General features: G+C 43.8%; 1 protein-coding gene across 2 annotated transcripts in view; it reads left to right on the forward strand.

Moving 5' to 3' along the window:
* The window catches only part of HECA (hdc homolog, cell cycle regulator), a 33,533-nt gene extending 13,012 nt beyond the window's left edge, over positions 1-20,521 (forward strand). Inside the window, exons 2-4 of one of the 2 annotated variants that reach the window (XR_011363651.1) lie at positions 10,445-11,482; positions 11,699-11,780; positions 16,535-16,622. Coding sequence is in view for 1 of the 2 variants with exons in the window: in XM_069975027.1 (XP_069831128.1) it covers positions 10,445-11,482; positions 16,535-16,689; positions 19,712-19,876 (1,358 nt within the window). In the remaining variant the exon portion in view is untranslated. Of the gene's footprint in view, positions 1-10,444; positions 11,483-11,698; positions 11,781-16,534; positions 16,690-19,711 lie in introns of those variants that run through there. The other variant, XM_069975027.1, reaches the window with a different exon arrangement.
* The last annotated feature ends 284 nt before the right edge of the window (positions 20,522-20,805 follow it).

Below are 20,805 nucleotides of genomic sequence, written 5' to 3' on the forward strand. Positions count from 1 at the left end.
GCTTTATTTGATGCTCTAGCCCTACTTTTTTCCCTTTCCTGGCCTAGGTCTCTCTCCTTCCTTTCATCCCTCCTTTTTCTATATGCAGTCCTTCTACTACATTCTGGATCGTGTTTATAGCTTTATACTTCCCACTGGTAGTTCTGGACCGGAGTGTTGATTCATATTTGATTCTGGTTGTGGATGCTATCGCACACCGCTCCTACGTATGAACTGTGTTATTTGCTCTCTCCGCTGACTCCTCTCACATCTCTTCTCTCCTTTTTCCCCTATATCCCACTGAGTACTTTCCCGCTCACCCACCTTACTGTCCTTAGTGGGTGGGGTGTAGACATATTCATATCTACTGGTTTTGCTTACACTGCTCAGAGGGCGCTAAGGGGACCTTGTCGGCCCCCCTGGCACATAACATGGTTTTTTCTTGTTTTGTTTTTCTGTGTTGTTGTGTTTCATGTCTCCCTCCCTCATGTTTTTCCCTTTGTTCTACAGGCATGGTTACCTCTACTGTCAGTTTCATGTAGACGATGGGGTGGTTTGGCTGAGTATCTTCTCCTGTTGCTGCTGCCTCTACTTTCATCTCCCTGGTTCGGAATGAGCTGGGATTCCGACCTACGAAGGCTACAACCCGTTGTAATAGGGTTCAGGTACATTTGCGATCACCTCCACCCATTCGAAAACCTGTCATGGTGCGTGTTCTGACATTAAATGTGAAGGGCCTTAACTCTAATGTTAAGCGGCGCCTACTACTGAAAGAACTGTCCATCCTGAAAGCAGACATAGCTTATGTCCAGGAGACCCACCATGACAGATCGTGTACATTTAAATTTGCCTACTTTAAGTACCCCGTGGTATACTCTGCCACTAATGATCAGAAAAAGGCTGGGGTGGCCATACTGTTTGGTCGCACGACACGATTCCAGGAGGATAGCTCCGACATTGACCCCCAAGGAAGATATATCATTCTTCATGGTAAACTGGACGGAGTTCAGGTCACGCTTTGTAACGTTTATGCTCCCAATGACGGCCAGACCCGTTTCCTGGAGAGGATATATGCCAAAATAGCCCGACTTCCCCCGGCCCTGTTGCTGCTGGGAGGCGATTTTAATACCCCACCCTCGGAGATAAGGGATAGGTCAACCGTGACGAATACAGCCCCACCTATACACACCACTCAACTGTCTAAGGCTTTTCGTCGGCTGATGAGATCTCACCAGGTATTTGACTTGTGGAGGGCCTGTCACCCTACTGAAAGGACCTTTACCTTTTACTCCCACCCCCATCTTACACACACGCGCATAGATCTTTTTTTAGGGAACATCCTAGGACTTAGAGCCATGGCCTCTTCAGAGATTCATCCCATCGTATGGTCGGACCATGCGCCTGTCACCATTGACCTCCACCTGTTGTCACAACCCCGTAGGGTTTGTCATTGGCGACTCAATGAAAGTCTCCTACGCCACACAGTGCACAAGGACAAGTTGGCCCAAGGCCTCCGTGAATACTTTCAGGTCAATGAGGGCAGTGTTGCTGATCCGTCTGTGCTGTGGGAAGCACATAAAGCTGTCTTCCGGGGTGCCTGCATCTCCCTCTCCTCGCATCTTAAAAAAACGGCCTCCCATCAGGTGGACCTATATACACAGCAACTTAAAGAGAAGGAGGACTCTTTACGTACCAAGTCTTCTCTCTCAACCCTGAGGGAGGTGGTGGCGCTCCGGAATAAGCTAAAGGACCTAGCGCTGGCCAGAACAGAAAAACTTCTTTCTTTCACAAAACACACATATTATGATAAGGCCAATAAAACGGATACACTTTTAGCATCCCAACTTCGTGATCAAAAACTGATGACCTCGCCAGCTGCTCTAAAAGATAAAGCAGGGACCCTCCACCATACACCAGATCAGATTGCAGCCATATTCGCAGACTACTACTCCTCACTCTATTCCCTCCCCCCTACCCCCTCTGGGTCAATAAGCGATAGAAACAGGGTAATTAAATCTTATTTGGATAGATGCCAACTTCCCCAGCTCACCTCTGACAACCTGGCCTCCCTTAATGGCCCCATCTCCCCAGAGGAACTGGCCGAAGTGATAAAGGACCTACCTAATGGGAAATCCCCTGGTCCTGACGGCCTTCCATATCTATATTATAAAGTATTCACCCCGCTGCTATTACCCCATTTGCTCCAGGTCTATAACTCCTACATGACGGGCTCCCCTATCCCCTCCACTATGCTGAGTTCTTTTATCACTGTTATTCCAAAGGAGGGCAAGGACCCTGCAGACCCGGCTAGTTACAGACCCATATCTCTGCTGAATGCAGACCTGAAGATCTTCACAAAAATTCTAGCCAATAGACTAGGGGGCCTGCTGCCTGGTCTAATACACGCAGACCAGGTCGGTTTTGTCCTCAATCGACAGGCGGGCGACAACACCCGCCGCACCATAGATCTGATTGACGTTATGAACAAGACTGGTTCTCAGGGGGTTTTACTTAGTCTAGACGCAGAGAAAGCCTTTGATAGGCTAAGTTGGACTTTCTTATCTGCGACCCTAACCGCATATGGTTTTTCAGGGCCCTTCCTCCAAGCGGTCCATGCACTCTATACAGTGCCAACTGCACGAGTGAAATTACCACATGCCTCCTCGGGACCAGTCTCGATACATAACGGAACCCGGCAGGGGTGCCCGCTCTCTCCCCTTTTATTCGTACTTAGTATAGAACCGCTGGCCGCAAGCATACGTCTCTCCCCGGATGTCCGGGGAGTCCAGGTTAGGGGTAGAGAATTCAAACTCTCGCTATTTGCGGATGACATACTGCTTACTCTTAGTAACCCAGCGGTTTCTCTCCCCAACCTGCACTCCCTCCTGGATGAATACGCTATGCTTTCCGGATATAAAATTAACACACATAAGACTGAGGCACTAGCAATAAACCTGCCAGACGCCCTATTAGTGTCTCTTAAATCGTCTTTCCCTTATAGGTGGGGGGAAGGTTCTCTTCGTTACTTGGGGACGCATATCACACCTTCCTACAGAACACTATATGGAGCTAACTTCCCGCCTTTATTTCGGCGCATTGAAGCAGAGCTACGTAAATGGTCCACGCTCACTATTTCATGGATTGGTAGAATCAATGCCCTGAAAATGAATGTTCTCCCGCGGTTCCTCTATTTACTTGAAACCCTGCCTGTCCCGATCCCACGTCTGGCTCTACGTAGGTTTCAAGGGGCACTGATGCGATTCATATGGAGAGGGGGCCGACACAGAGTGTCGCAAAAGGTGTTGTGTGCCGGGAAGATGTCTGGTGGGCTTGGAGTCCCCGATTTGCACAAGTACTATTTGGCTGTCCATCTGAGGTGTGTGCCATCATGGACTACTAGACCGGCGTTCACTAAATGGACAGAAATAGAGAAGCTCTGGTTGGCCCCTATCCATCCATGTGAGTTGTTATGGTCCCCCATAGCGTGTACTGACCGGGCAACACTTTTAGGTCCCATGAAACACACATTAGACATATGGAAGATAGCGGTGACAACATACCCTTTACGGTCTACTCCGTCCCCACTGACTCCTATTATATACACCAATCTCATAGGGAGTAGTTGTACATATGATGAAATAGCTCCATGGCAACATGCTAATTTGTTCCACTTTGCTGATGTGGTCGATCCGTTTACCAGGACAGTCTTGCCGTTCCCTGTCCTGAGGGACAGAAGGGGCCTCCCACAACGGTCAGCTGCCTATCATGAGATTATCTCTTCCACGGCAGCAATAATCACGGGATATGCACCATTCCCGAAACCAACCACCTTTGAGTGGTTATGCAAAAGTACCCCCTCCACCAGAGGGTTAATTTCTACCATCTATTCTCTTCTCAATTCCCCTCAGGAGGGGCGGGAGATAAGTCACCCATACATGGCTAAGTGGGAAACTTACCTGGGTAGGACTATTCCCGTCCAGGTGTGGCAAATTATCTGGTCGCAAGCGGCCAAATCCTCTTCGAGTGTGTCGTACCGGGAAAACCAGTACAAGATCCTGTTTTATTGGTACCACACGCCCGAGTTGTTACACCGTCTGTATCCTGAATCTACGCACCTCTGTTGGCGTTGTTTTGAAGCACCAGGCTCCTTACCGCACATATTTTGGGATTGTATTAAGCTCCGTCCATATTGGAGCGGTATCCAAGGATTGATTGCGACTGTGACAGGCCGTACTATTCCCTTGGATGCTATGGTTTATATTCTAAATGTCCCACCCAAGACCATGCAGAAACATTTGGCCAGACTGTTGCTATATATACTAACAGCTGCTAAGTGCCTGGTGGCGCGGTATTGGAAGCAGACATTGATTCCCTCTGCGGCCGAGCTCGTCAATCGGATACAAGAGGTGAGGAGGATGGAATACATGACAGCTATGCACGCTAACCGTGTGGATAAATTTAGAAAAATCTGGGATCCATGGGATGCCTACTATGAGGTCTCGCATACGCCCTGAGTTGCTGCTCAGCCCCCCCCCCCCCCCCCCCCCCCCCCCTACCCCATGTTCATCCCCTTGACCCCACTCCTGTGTTGTCCTTGTCTTGTTCGTGTCAATGTGTTTGGTTTCCTGATTGATGGCGCCAATGTTGGCGCTCCATGGCGATTTTGCTAGCCCAAGTTACTAGATTAATATGCTTACTGATTTGTGTTATTCATAGGACTCCCTGTACGGGATACGTTACTATTGTGCTACCTGTTTCTCCTTATGTCTGAATCATCCCGTGTTGGGGACTGGTATATTGCTCTTACTACTTTTCGTATACAGTGTTAAAAAACAAAAAACGAATAAAATAAACAATTGTTTAAAAAAAAAAGAAGCCAGAGAACAGCTCAAGTCCATTTTTTTTTTTTTTAACACTATAGATTATTTATTTATTTTTAGTTATTCTTCCCAGTGATCAGGCTATTGCTAGAGCTTACTTAGTAGTTCTATATTAGGAAATGCAATTTCTGTAGGAGATGATTGTAAAGGGCCCATCACTCTAAACGGTCTTGGCTGATTACTGACTGTACGGACCGATAATCGTTCAGTGTAATAGCGCATGTTGAAAGGCCCCAATCAGCTGACATGTGCAATCTTGCCTGATCGTGGAGTTTCATCATGTTGAAAGATCCTGATTTGTGCAGCGACAGTCTGCTGCATGTCGCTTTTACTAATAGGAGTGGCAGCAGCTGCTTACTTGGGACTGCCCAAACCATCTATATCATCTGTATTCTACAACCTCTTGCTGCAGAAGACTGGGTGGGGGTGCATTATAATATATATATACCTTTTTTGTGTGTGTATGTGTTTTAGATGCTATCCATTCTCTACTATTAGTTTCTATGGAAACAACTAGGCACATGAATATGGGCTCCATTCTTCTGAGTGCTTTGTTAGTAAATGCAGCTTTGACTGAATATAGTGTGAGAACACCTCGGTGACCACGTGCAGTCACTGGCAGGATATATAACTGTTATAGAGGATGAAAGGGAGACAGTGCTCCTGTGCAAAACCCAAGGTCTGAATTAGTACATAGAAAGAAATCCCACTCACCTAGCGCTGTTATACTGGGCACAACACCTGCCTTGGCTGAGTGCTTGTTGCGGACAAAGTACGGAGGGACTGCCTGTGATCCTGGCCAGTCATCGGAATACATGGAGCTTTAACCTTGGAGAAATCTTGGATCAATGGAGTCTCGCTGCAACCAGATAGTTTTCTACAAGATTTTATTGCATGAAACAACGTGTTTTGAAATCATTACTATTGCGAAGCACGTGGTTTCGTCCAATAATATCTTTTAGTAATTGGTGGCAGTGCCTCCATTGATCAAAGGTTACATTTCTATTATAAAGGATGTCTATGCTCTCCTGTCATGTCTGTTTCTGTAAATAATTCATAATAAAAGTTATTTTATTTTGTAAACCGTTACAGGGGTCGTCTGGCCAGGGCTCATTTTCACTTTGTCCGTGAAGGGGGTGCTTGTAAATATTGTAGGCGTACCTTCCTGGCTCCTGAACTGTCACCTGTACGACGCCGCTCCTGTCCCTGCTGTACAGTTCTTTCCAGGGACGTCATGTAACAGGATGGCTCAGCTAAAGTTGTTTGGTTGGGCTAACCACAAGGGTGGTGGAGTCGGTAAGCCATAGCTTCGACTCAAACTCTGACTCCTAAATTTTAACAGGGACTGACTCCAACTCGCGACTACAACTCCAGCTCCTTAATAAATGGCCAATCAGACACCAGGGGAGTTATTTATCAAACTAGTGTAAAGTAGAACTGGCTCAGCAGCTTCTCCCTGATGTCCTACATGATCCTGGGGCGACTTCTGAGTGAATAAGGCAAATATATAAAGCAGTTTCTTTTCTCTGTGTGTGTGTAGTGGATGCAGCTAATCTCCAGCCATTATGTACTGAAAACTAGACTAGAAGGGGCAGGTATTTGTTTTGTTTTTTGCTGACAAACTTTTATGTGTCTAAGTTTTTTCTGTACACAAAGACAAACTGCTAACAATGTCAAATACCTGTGATATAGCGGTCACACATAGACACATAGGCCAAGATTTATCAGCTCTCTGTCAGCGTCCGTGCTCCCGAATTATCGCGGTCCCACAGGAACTTCCTGCTCAGCCAGTCAGTGACAGCTATGTCTTGCCTTACTGACTGGCTGAGTGGGCCTTTCTGAGTGAGGCCATGACATCACAGGATCAAGAACCCAGCAGGGGATCATGAGTCGTGACACTGCACTACAGAGCACGGGGATGGGTAAATAGAACTTCTTTCTTACTATCCCACCACCCCCTGCCCCCTCTGGATTTTTCCCTGCTATAGCACACACACACACAGCCTGATGCAGCCATAGCACATGCGCACACACACACAGCCTGATGCATCCATAGCTAGCATACACACACAGCCTGCTGCAGCCATAGGGCACACAAAGTACATTTGTTCCTCAAAAAAAAGAAGCCCTTACATGGCCCTGTAGATGGAAAAATAAAAGTTAAAGCTCTTAACAGTGAGGAGATAAAAACTAAAAGGCTAAATTGAAAATCGTTGAGGTCATTAAGTTAATTTTAGGCTCAGTGCTTAAAGAGAGTAGGTTTATGCTATCCTATGTAAGGGTAGCTTAAACTAGTGACAGAGAAGCTGAACATAATGATATATCACTTACATTATTCCGTGCAGCTGCTCCAGGGATATCCTGCTGAAAAACAAGGACAATAAGTAGTCCTTTACATTATGTGCATGAGCCCAGAAGTCCTGTATATTCATGAGAAGCAGAAAACTCCGCCCACCAGCTGTTGATTGGCAGTTATCTATCCATGCTATGTATAGGCAGTCAACTGTCGGTCAGCAGCTGGTGGGCTCCTATTTAGCAGCCCACCAGCTATTAGCATTTAATTCAATATTTTATGCTGTTCTCATTTAAGGCAGCATAAACCTAGTTACAGATTCCCTTTAAGGGATTAAGGACTAGTAGTACTAATTAGTGAATGTGACTGATAATGAGCTAATTCCATACAATCTACCAATATAGGAAGAAATAGTATAGTGGTATATAGTTGGTAGTTGTCAGTTATAGCCACATTACACAACTATACTAAAGTCTTTTTAGGACTAGAAGAGAAGGAAAATCATCTGACATACAGTATAGTACCAGTGTTAACCAGTCTAACCTGTGGCATAGAGTGACAATCTTAGGGTGGTCTCTGAGTATTTGCTGCTCACTCACTACTGTCCACAACTTGAATACATTTTTCTTTCTGGCTAGTGTTATCCCTTTTTCTGCCATACAGTATAGTACCAGTATAGTCCTGTAAATGTACTTTACTTTATGTAAATGGGACTTTATCCTGGAGTGGGTGCGCAATATTGTCAGACTGTAAAAGTGGCCTAATTCGGGGAGCTGGGAGTCTTTAATGCATCCATGCATGCTCCCCCGCTGTGCCAGTTACATTTCTGTGTTGTGTCCATCTCTTTCAGAGTTTTCAGGTGCACCAGACACCCTCCCCTCTGCCAAATAGGAGGCCCCTAAAAAAATACTTGAGTCTCCCACTGACTTAAATGGGGTTCGTTACTCGAATTGAGAACTCGAGAACTCTACTTGAGTAACAAGCATTTTAGTATTCGCTCATCTCTGATAATGCAGTCTGTTCTGCAAGCTCTATGTCATACAGCAGGAAGAGCTGAATAGACTGATACATAGTTCAGTGGAAAAGATTCTGTATTACTTTGAAAATGTTGCTCAAAATCTCTTCTTATTTTGGGCTTTTTGGGTCCAGTGGATGGTCCTTATCATTGATGGACTCCAGTCTTTATATGTACACTCATACAGGACGGACTGTCAGTCACTGATTAGGACTGCCAACTGGAATCCTAAACCCACAATAAGTGGAGATTTACTTCGGTATTTTCATTAAAAGCTCTGCAGAATTTTTTTTCTTATACTAAACTTTATATCAGCTCATCCAGCTCTATAACATGCTGGCAGCAGACTGGCAATATTTGGCCTGAATTTAGTCAGTCTTAGGCTGGGTTCACACTACGTATATTTCAGTCAGTATTGTGGTCCTCATATTGCAACCAAAACCAGGAGTGGATTAAAAACACAGAAAGGATCTGTTCACACAATGGTGAAATTGAGTGGATGGCCGCCATATAACAGTAAATAACTGCCATTATTTCAATATAACAGCCGTTGTTTTAAAATAACAGCAAATATTTGCCATTAAATGGCGGCCATCAACTCAGTTTCAACATTGTGTGAACAGATCATTTCTGTGTTTTCAATCCACTCCTGGTTTTGGTTGCAATATGAGGACCACAGTACTGACTGAAATATACGTAGTGTGAACCCAGCCTTAAAGGGGTACCCTAGTTAAAAAAAAAATAGTTTTTAATTCAACTGGTGTCAAAATTATACAGATTTTTAATTACTTGAATTTAGAAGTCTCCAGTCTTCCAGTACTTATCAGCTGCTGGATGTCCCACAGGAAGTTTTTTTTTTTCTCCAGTCTGACACAGTGCACTCTGCTGTCCAGAGCAAGAGAGGTTTTCTATGGGAATTCCCTATTGCTCTGGACAGTTCCTGACATGGACAGAGGTGGCAGCAGAGAGCACTGAGTCAGACTGGGAAGAGTACAACACTTACTGCAGGGCATGCAGCAGCAGATAAGTACTGGAATCAAATGGACTTAAGATTTTTAAATGGTAGTCATTTACAAATCTGTAAAACTTTCTGGCACCAGTTGATCTGATAATTTTTTTTAACTGCAGAACATTAACATGAGCCACTCCGATACATCCAGTGCTGTTGTTGATCATGTAAGTTTAGAAAGTCTAAGGGTGCCTTTACACAGTGAGATTTATCTGACAGATTTTTGAAGCCAAAGCCAGGAATGGGTTTGAGAAGAGGAGAAATCTCAGTCTTTCCTTTATGACCTGGTCTCTGTTTATAAGCTGTTCCTGGCTTTGGCTTAAAAAATCTGTCAGATAAATCTCTCTGTGTAAAGGCAGAAGAATTTAGCTAATCAATTACCCTATCGGCATGGTGATCTTAGTGGTGTGGTCCATTTTACTTTTTTTTCAAAATACTTCCAACAGTTTTTTTTCTCATGCACCAGCCTGCTCTATGCACTGGAGGTGGGCCTGGTGCCCCCCAGTGTGACAATATCTCCTCCCCTTTCTCGTGCACTTCCATTAGAATCAACAGGTCTGTGTCACAGAGGGGAGGGGATATCATTACATTGGGGGAGTGCTGGGCCCGCCTCCAATGAATTAAGGCAGGCCGGTGCATGAGAAAACTACTGCACTGAGCTCAGGAATCGGGCAGTGTTTTGAAAAAAGGACCTGATGGTACATTCGCTTCAAGCTTTTTATAAGTATTTCTGCATGTGCCTCTTAATTGTAGCTGAACGCACACCCTAACATTGTAGTGGACACCTGCAATCTGGAAGTACCATTCTGATCCAAGTTCTGTACATTGTTTCTCTATAAGGCTGGGTTCACACTACGTTTTTGCAATCCGTTTTTTGCAAAAAAAAACTAATGAAAAACTGATTGAGAAAACTGATCCGTTTTTTCCATTGACTTCCATTATAAAAAAAAAAATTGGATCAAAACGGATCCGGTTGTTTTGCCCGACACAAAAATGAGGTCGACCACGTTTTTGTGTCCGTCAAAGAAAACAGATCCATTTTGATCCGTGTTTTTTTTTTTTTTTTTTTTTTTTTTTTTAATATAATGGAAGTCAATGGAAAAAACTAATCAAAATGGATGCTTGCAACTGCATCCGTTTTTCATCCGTTTTATTGCAGAAACTTAGTGTGAACCCAGCTTAAGCTTTGTGGAATTATGAAATGTAGTATAATGTTTGCTTTTTTTACTTTTATAATTTTTTATTTATTTATTCTTTTTTTTTTTCAGAAGCTGCTTGTGCCACTCCACTTATTTGCAGTCTAGGTAGACCTGTTGACCTGGACAAAGATGACTACCAGAAAGTTATCTGTAATAATGAGCACTGCCCTTTCAGCACGTGGATGCACCTGCAGTGCTTTTATGAATGGGAAAGCAGTATTCTCGTGCAGTTCAATTGCATTGGCAGAGCCCGTAGCTGGAACGAGAAACAGTGTCGCCAGAACATGTGGACTAAAAAGGGCTATGACCTGGCTTTTCGGTTTTGCTCTTGTCGCTGTGGTCAGGGCCACTTAAAAAAAGATACGGACTGGTATCAGGTCAAAAGAATGCAGGATGAAAAAAAGAAAAAATCTGTTCCAGAAAAGACCACAGGTAGATCTATGTCCGAGTCCTCAGATGACGTAAAGAAATGTCGTGGGTCAACAAAACCTCAAAAAGGGATAAACTTTGACCCCCCACGTAGACATTCCGTGGACAGACAAAACTCCCAAGAAAAGGGCAGTGGCGGTTCACATGGACTACGTTCTCCATGTATTTCTCCGGGTCAGTCACCCCCTGCTGGCTATCCTATCCTCTCCCCTTCTCACTTTAATGTCCCCCGTAGTTCTAGATACTTAGGTGAATTTTTAAAGAACGCTATTCATTTGGAACCTCACAAGAAAAGTATTGCCTCCGGTGGAGTGCTCAGGAATACGCACTTTGACTACAGTATTTCTGGATTACAGGCACATAGGTCAGGGCGGTTAGATGCACCAGTACAATTCCTCCGGAGACTTGACCTCTCAGAATTGTTAGCTCATATACCACGGCATAAGCTGAATACTTTTCATGTACGTATGGAAGATGACGCACAGGTTGGACAGGGAGAGGACCTACGAAAATTTATCCTGTCTGCTCTCAGTGCTAGTCACAGAAATGTAGTCAACTGTGCATTATGCCATCGGGTGCTCCCTGTATTCGAGCAGTTTCCGCTAGTGGATGGAACGTTGTTTCTCAGCCCCTCGAGGCATGATGAGATTGACTACGACGTACCTTGCCATCTTCAAGGTAAAATGTTTGTATAATGTTTTATAGTCAAAATACTACTGTAGAATTGCTGGTCTCACGTGCTTGTCTCCTCACCTGTCCAGGTTATAGAAGTCTGCATGACATGTTATGTACTAGATTTCCAAATTCCATGTCCCCCTAACCCCCTAAAAAAACCAGATGCATGTGAATGTTGAATATAATATAGCATGTCTGTATTATTATATGCACTTGCAGTGTACCCCCATGACGTACCCAAAGGATAGGTCATTAATATCAAGGTCCCAGAAAACCTCTTTTAAGGAAGGACAAGAGTAAGGTAAAGCTTTACACATGGCACCATAAATCTGCAACAAATTACTCTCCAGATGGGTCTACAATGGTCACAGGACGCAGGAAGCCCTTTATATCAGTGGCACGTGAACTAGAGCCACTGGCCAAAAACAAATTATTACTCAAATGAAAGAGGGAGGAGGAACCAGGGATTAGCGTGCCAGACCGCAGCGTAGCCACAGAGCCAGAACTCCTTTTTGACTCTTTATCACTGTTAGAAAACATGGATTGCGCATTTTCTCTTCCATGGACAGATAAACCAGAGTTACCATGTCCACTAGGGTGCTGTCACCTTTAGAACACGGTCAGCAACTTGGGTCAGGTCTCGGTGCTGTCAGATTTCCTTTAACCTAGTAATAAAGAAACGTTACGTACAGTATAAACATAGTGTGTGTGTACAGTGAAAAAACATTCTTCTTGGAAGACACAAATATAAAACTATAACCACTGGAATAGTTCTCATTTCAGTTTTCAAGATTAGGGATAAAATGCTATTTCCATGACGCTGAATATTCTCCTATAGATATTACTGGCCTCAGATGTGTCCATTGTAAGTCAGATGAATTGGATCAGCTGATTTGCTGCGCTGCAGACTGGACAGTCTAATCTCTTAGCAATACATCAGATACTATAATGGTTTGTGCCACATGGCTACATAAAGAGTAAACGATCTTTATAAGGGACGGCAGATTCCCAGTTTAGTGGTAAGTAACCATGAAATTACTGTACAGCTGATTATAGAGCAAGTGAATCAGGCTAAAGCCTCTAAATCTTCTTAGGCCTTTTGTAGACATAGATCACTAAGCCACAGAATCCCAGGTGAAAATGGAATAAGAGACCGAGCCACCCAGGAGAATGTGCCAGTCAGCTAACAATATTACTACGGGTGTTTTGTTATATCTAGATATTAAAGGGACCTTTCACCATTTAACCTGACAAATCTCGGTCACCTTTGAGTAGTAACAGCTCCGTGTACTATAATAATCTCTTCCCATGTAGATAAAGCCGCTGTGTAACTGAACACTTTCTCGTCCATGTAAATTGGATGATGTGTGTAACCAGGAAGTACAATATCATAGATTTCATTGTGTACTGGTAAAATGTAACTTTTGTTTATATGTGGCATTAAGAGATGTGCAAACCTTGAGTATGTCCGAACCCGAATGTTCGGTATTTAAAGGAGAAGTCCAGGCAAAATGTATTTTTAATATGTTATTACATAAAGAAAGTTAGACAAATTTCTGATATACACGAATTATGGGAAATACACATAAAATGCCATTTCCCTCAATTTAGTAGATCAGGCAGTCTTGAATTCTCCTAAAAAACTGTGACGTCACACATCAGTTGTAATTCCTATGAAGTGTCCAGCAGGGGGCGCAGTGTATGAGAAATTACATTACGTAAGAACAATTATATCACAGCAGCCCCATCCACGGTACATAGGACGGAGCTGCTGGCACTTGTGGTTCGCCCCCCCACCCCCTAAAGACCCCTAAACTACCCCCATCACAAGTGCCAGTAGCCCTGTCCACGGTACATAGGACGGGGCTGCACCCTCCCTCCCCCACCCCTCACAAAAGCAGACCCCCAGACCAGCAACACCCCCAAACACCCCCTTCCCTTGGTAACCCCCAAGCCGCACTAAGAGGAGGTGCATCACCTCTCGGGGGGCACCCAAGAAAAGGGGGTGTGTTGGGGTGAGCTACGGGGTCCTTGGGGGGAGGAGGGTTCCCCCCCCCCCCCGCTACATACCCCAGACCAGTGAACCCCTCCCAAGGACCCCATAGCTCACCCCAACACACCCCCTTCCCTTGGGTGCCCCCCGAGCCGCACCGAGAGGAGGTCCATCACCTCCTTTGATGTGGCGTCTCCCCGCTCTCTCTTCTCCTGCTACTGTGCGGGAGAGAAGAGAGGCAGTGGGGAAGGGGGGGGGATGTTGCTGGTCTGGGGTCTGCTTCATGGGGGGGCAGCCGCACTACAAAAGCCAGCAGCCCCGTCCTATGTGCTGTGAACGGGGCTGCTGGCACTTGTGAAGGGGGTGGTTCTGGGTTCTTTAGGGGGGGGGGGTTTTCACTGGGGGCTGCAGGGGGGAGGCAGCTGAAGGGGGACAGTCGCACCACAAGTGCCAGCAGCCCCGTCCTATGTACCGTGGATGGGGCTGCTGGCACTTGTGATATAGTTATTCTTACAAAGTCATTTCTCCATACACTGCGCCCCCTGCTGGACACTTCATAGGAATTACAACTGATTTGTGGTGTCACGTTTTTTTTTAGGAGTATTGAAGACTGCCTGATCTACTAAATTGAGGAAAATAGCAGTATATGTGCATTTCCCATAATTATTGTATATTAGAAATTTGTCTAACTTTCCTTTTGTAATAACATATTAAAAAATGCATTTTGCCCGGAGTTGTCCTTTAATTACCAGTGGCTGAGAAAGTTGGATGCAGCCCTAGGGAGTCTGGTAAAACATGGATACAGCCTTAAGCTGAATCCATGTTTTCATGGCAGCCCTATGGTGGCATCCAACTCCTCGAGCCCCCAGGGGTTATTCCAAGCATTTGGGTTTGGAGAAGGTTGCCAAACCCAAACAATTCAGCATCTCTTACAAAATATTGCACAAGCAAAGCTTTTGCACAGTATTTTGAGACTTCTTGCCAGGACTGCAAAACACTCGACATGTGGGCAGGTAGAAGGTGTGGCATATCACAAAGGGGGGGTGTCCTTCCTTGTGCCAAATTTACTACAATTTATGCCCGCTTCAAAGATGCATGTTTCCAGACTGTGCCTTTTTTTTGTACCTCTCTTATGTTCTATTTTTATCTAACCTCAGATTGTACCCCCTTGTCCTTATGTTCAGTTTCTTGTCTTTATTACTCATAGTCATGGCACAACAATACCTTTGGTTAAATACCATGGTAGATGAGTGAGCATAATCTAATGGGTAAAAAAATGCCCAAATAGCAGTAAAGACAAAGAAAGTGCTCCATACAGATGATATATGCAGTATCAGACAATTGGTTTCCCACTCCCTCAGCGTTTCCCTGGTGGGGAGATTGCCCTGCATGCATTGCTGTTTACTGCAACTTTAGCAGAGGTTTAGTAAATAGTCAAATCTATTTGTTAAAAGCAAATTTACCAAATAGGCGTGGTGATCCCATTGATGTGGTCCTTTTAAAACGCTGCCTGGCTCCAAGACTTGGCGCCACTTTCTTCTTGTTCACTGGCCTGGCTCTATGCTCTGGAGGTGCGCCCCCCCCCCCATGTCATTATATCCCCTTCCCTCGGTGATACGCCTCCATTAGAATCAAGCAGGGTCTAATCACCAAGGGGAGGGGATATCATCACCCTGAGGGTGTAGGGCCCGCCTCCAGTGCATAGAGCCGGGCTGGTGCACAAGAAGAAAGCATCTCCGATTGCAGGAACCAGGTCAGGTAGAAGTGCTGTAGTGCACGAAACAGCTGTCATGTTGTGTCTGTGGAGGAGCTGGCATCCCCGCTGTCTGCATACTGTACTGATTGACTTTTAATGTTGAGCAAATAAAGAAGAAGTTTCTAAAGGGTGCTCTCTTTGTCCTCTTTTCTATTGGAAGTGTTCATATTATCTTGCATTCATGAGAGAAGCACCATGATACCCTGAACATTATATCACCTGTGTTGCATACAAATCCATTGATACCTATATATAGCGTAGTGCCAGTTGCTGTGTCTTTTTTTTTTTTTTTGCAGTTTTTTAATCCACCCCATAACTTGGGCATTACAGCTAGACCCTATATGAATGAGGTCAGAGTTTTTATACCGCTACTACAATAATTATGCCTTGTGAGAATAGTCACATTACCTTGGTCTTGAGGGTCCAATTGGAGATGCAGGGAACTTCACCTGGAGACAAGCTGAAATACAATAGTTCAAAAAGAAACTTATTCCAGCTTTATTTGTTCGAAATCCATGATAAAAATACAAATAGACAGTGCAGTCTTGCTTGTTTGCTACTGCAGCCTAGATCACAGCTATATAAGATATATATATATATATATATATATATATATATATAATATAAAAGATAATTGTGGCACTCAGAGTAAAGTGAAAAATGATTTTTCAATTTACTCTGAGTGCCACAGTTATCTTTTATATTATATACTTTAGCACCTATGGTCACAAGGGTGCATGCTTGGGTATTTACTTCACCACGGATAAAGTCGCTGTAAATTACCCTTTGGGCAATCTTCCCACCAGAGGGAGTGGTGGTAAATTGGTTGCCTGGTATTACCATCTCTTCTCTTCTTCTTTACATTTTCAGCTGATCAGATATTTTTTTTACCTATTTCATGTTGCTAGTTGCTATCTGGACTTTGAATCTCTTCTCCCGCGGTTCCCCCCCCCCCCCCCCCCCCCGAGGCATTATGTGTTGTATATGATGTTTTTGGTTTTTGATCACAGGTAGAGTTAAGCTGTATTACTGTGTAATAAAGACAATTCTGTACAATAAAATAAAAACATTTCCTTCGAGGTGCAGTCTGGAATAAAAGTTTCTCTTATTTAATATTTCCCACCAGGTTGGCTGTGTTAGTTTATGAATACTTTCTTAGGTATTATTAGGTGTTTCTATACCTAGGAAATGCATTGTGTTGCATTACACATGGTGTCCACAAGGTGGAGCTACAAAACATACAATTGTTGGTTATGTGATCTGATTTTGCGTTGTCTTCTGAACGTTGCTGTGTTTTCCATCACAGGAAGACTTATGCACTTGTATGCTGTCTGTGTGGACTGCTTAGAAGGTGTTCATAAAATTATCTGCATCAAATGCAAGTCACGGTGGGATGGAAGCTGGCATCAACTCGGAACCATGTACACTTACGATATTTTGGCGGCATCCCCATGTTGTCAGGTTTGTAAGAATAAATGCTAATTTTAGTGTTTTTTCTTTAATTATTTTCTGATATACAGTGAAAACTCTGTGAGCCGACTACCCAGCAGCAGCATACATTTACACATAAAGATTGTGACAGAGCACACAGTCATGTCTTTTATCATGTGTTTCATGAGACAGCGTTCATACAGCAATCATTACTGTATTATGAACTTTTTTCGTACATCCCTATATATGGGAAGTATTGCCCAGCCCTAAAACTATTCCTGGAACTGACTACAGTATAACACAAGTACTGTACTGTACTGTACCATTTTATTATATCACTGGTATTGGCTCCATACACCATTCTATTACATCACTGATATCAGGAGCTCTATACACCATTTAATTCTATCACTGGTATCAGCTGTATACACCATTCTATTCCATCACTGGTATTAGCTGTATACACCATTGTGTTAATTCATTGGTATGGGCTGTATACACCATTCCATTAAATCACTGATATCGGGAACTATTCACCATTCTGTTACAGTACATCGCTGGTATCAGCTGCCAGTGGCAGGAAAGAGGGGGAGGGGCAGAGATCGCAGAAGTGCAGTGCACTCTGCCAGCCCTCCCCACTCTCCCTGTTGGCCTCTGTAAACAACCAGGACACCCCTCCCCTCTCTGCCTGTCATTCCCTCTCTCCCTGTCTGCCTCCGTAGACAGCCAGGACACCAGAGGCCTGAGGCCTCTGATGTCCATGACTACCATCAGTCAATACTAACAGGCACAAAGGGCCAAACAGCCCACTTAGGGCCCTATTCCATGGGACGATTATTGTTCGCGTAATCGTTAACAATAAAACATCCAAACGACTGCTATTGCGAAAGACTTGAAATCATTAACCCATTTACATGGAACAATAACCGTTACTTATGATCGTTCTTGCGGTCGTCGCTATTGCATTCGTCACTACTACGAACAACCGAACAACGTCTTCAATTCAATGCGAAGGATGTGCGAACGAGCAACGATAAAAATAGGTCCAGGTCTTATTAAACGATCAACGATTTCTCATTCGGTCATTAATCGTTAACTGCTATTCAACCGAACCATTATCGTTTAGATTCGAACGATTTAAAGGGGTACTCCAGCGGGGGGGGGGCTATTTTTGGTTCTGGCTGGGGAGGAGGTGGCTGAGAGAAAAGACGTCTACTCACCTCCCCGTATCCAGCGGCGGATCCCGCATAGCGGCGCTCCGGTCCCCAGCCGCTTCTTGGTGTCTGACGCGGGTTCGAGACTTGACGTCTCAAGTCCTCTCAGCCAGTCAGTAAGAGAGGTGGGATCCGTTTCAAGTCCGCTCAGATCCGCTGTTACTGACTTGCTGAGCGGACCTGAGATGTCACGTCTCGAGCCCGCGTCAGACACCAGGAAGCCGCCGGGGACCGGAGCGCCGTGATACGGGACCCACCGCTGGATCCGGGGAGGTGAGTGGACGTCTTTTCTCTCAGCCACCTCCTCCCCGGCCAGATTCAAAAATAGCCCCCCTGTTGGAGTACCCCTTTAACGATAATCTGAACAATAATCGTCCTGTGGAATAGGGCCCTTAGACCTGGGCTTTCTTTGTGAAAAAATATTTAAAATATAACACTTAATAACTGCTTTTAAAAGGTATAAGCGTGAAACAATGTTTAAAATCCTCTGCTACCACATTCCTATTATACATGGTGTGTATAGTAAATATAGTTACCCCTGTTGGGGTGGTTCGCCAGCTGGGGAGACCACCTACAATCTACACTCACTAATGATAGTAGCTGCAGACTACTACATAGAAAAGGATATGTGGTAGAGAATGTTAAAAACACGGTGTGTTTTAAAAAAAAAAAAAAAAAAAACTACCACTGCAGTTGTTGTGCCAAATCAAAAGGGTGTCCAACAGAAAAATGCACGTCCTCCCTTCCATCCCATTTGAATCCACTTCTGGCTTTGGCGCAGAAAGTTAGCGATGTTCGTGCAGCCCTTGCCTTTAGTATAAAATAATAAACTAAATAAAAAACTTGCCTTACCACGTTCCCTGGTGTCCCCGAGGAATTGTTGGCATCATCCCAGTGTACATTAAATGAAAATAGAAATATACGCTGCATTCCTAGAAACTATAAAACAGCAAAATTGGCGCTTGCTTGCAGTGCCTTTAAAAGGTGTGGTTAATTGCCTGCTCGGGCCGCACAAATGATCCCTGCATTGTTTGTTCAGCCATTAACATTCTTTGTTATCAGCTGTCCCCTGTTAACACAGAGGTGTGTGCACAATAATGATGGATTTTACCGCAGGCCAAAGATGCGATCAGCCATCAAGTGGCTGTTTCTCGCTTGCGGCTGAACACTAGCCCTTTTAGATGACCCAAATATTAGCCAAACGTTGCCAATAATCGCCCCTTAAAGGAGTACTCCGTTGATTTTTTTTTCCCTTTCGAAGTGTCAGAAAGTTATACAAATTTGTAATTTACTTCTATTTAAAAATCTCCAGTCTTCCAGTACTTATCAGTTGCTGTATGTCCTGCAGGAAGTAGTGTGTTCTTTCCAGTTTGACACAGGGCTTTTTGCTGCCACCTCTGTCCATGACCGGAAATGTCCAGAACAGGAGAGGTTTTCTATGGGGATTTGCTACTGCTCTGGACAGTTCCTTCATGAGGTGGCAGCAGAGAGCACTGGAAAAAATACACTTCCTGCAGGACATACAGCTGCTGATAAGTACTGGAAGACTGAAGATTTTTAAATAGATGTTTTTACAAATCTGTATAACTTTCTGACACCAGTTGTTTTGAAAAAAATGTGTTTTTTTTGTTAGAGCTCTCCTTTACAGGAAGGTTGAGAGAGATATCTGGAGGAGCATTTGGTCTGCGGCTATCTTATGCGTATACCATGCTTTACTGTGGTTATAGTTTAGTCAGAAGCTTATGAGATGCATCATAGGTGTCACTGACAAAGTTACTACAGGTTGAATCGCTTTTATTGGTATATGTTGCCCAATTACTGTCTCTTTATTATTCTAGGCCCGGCTGAATTGCAAGCACTGTGGAAAGCCAGTCATCGATGTACGCATCGGAATGCAATATTTTTCTGAATACAGCAACGTTCAACAGTGCCCTCACTGTGGGAATTTAGACTACCACTTTGTGAAGCCATTTTCCTCATTTAAAGTACTAGAGGCCTATTGACGACAGCTTTGTTTTAGTAATAGCCATTTTATAGGTATTACTACTTTGTTACATATCTTTTATAGGAAATATTCCGTGGGGAAATAACTTTTTGTTATCTAAAACTATTGCAGCATCTTTTTTTTATTTTGAATGACCTTACTAAATCTTGTACATAGTATTTACAATTTCCCATTTTTCAGTGGGAAATGTAACATGGAAATGTGACGGGTGAATGTAAGTCTATGCCAGCAAAGTGGATTTTTCGTCTCGTTTAAGTATTTGGGGACAGTACTGTAATTTCTATTTAAATTTTACCCTGGTGACTTAGCACTTAAATTTAAAAAAGAAAAAAAAACCTTTCCACCAAAGTAAATTTAGATATTTTTAAAAATAAATTTGATATTCAAAGCCATTTGGGTTTTTGGTAGGATTTTTTTGTAGTTGGATGCAAAGTACAATTCTTTTTTAAAAAAAATCTTTTTTAAAATGATAATAATAAATAAAATTACTGTTATTGGAGTTAATCCCTTTGATTCGAAGGACACATAAAATCTATCACAAACTGTCAGACCAAGATTGTGTGTGTGTGTTTTTTTTTTTGTCTATGGCAATGTTATTTGCCTAATCAATCTACAATAAAATTCTGCGAGTATTTTGAGTAAACCTGTCCTATAGCACTGTGTATTCAGCTCCTATGCAAACCTCTGTGTATCCATGGTTACAGACCGCAAACAAAACATATAGGTAAACAAGCCAAACAATAAGGCCCTATTCCACAGCCTGGCTGTCAGCGCTCGTTTGCTCCTCATTCCCCACTCGCTGCCTTTGCTATCCCATGCGGCAGCAGCGAGCAGGTGAGTCCGTTGCCTTTTATTTCAAAGGACGATTATCGGCCGATAATCGTTTCGTGGATCACGGCCTTTAGACTCCACTCGTGTAATACTTAG

The sequence above is a fragment of the Dendropsophus ebraccatus genome, chromosome 6, assembly GCF_027789765.1.
Source record: "Dendropsophus ebraccatus isolate aDenEbr1 chromosome 6, aDenEbr1.pat, whole genome shotgun sequence".
In the NCBI taxonomy this organism is placed as follows: Eukaryota; Metazoa; Chordata; class Amphibia; order Anura; family Hylidae; genus Dendropsophus; species Dendropsophus ebraccatus.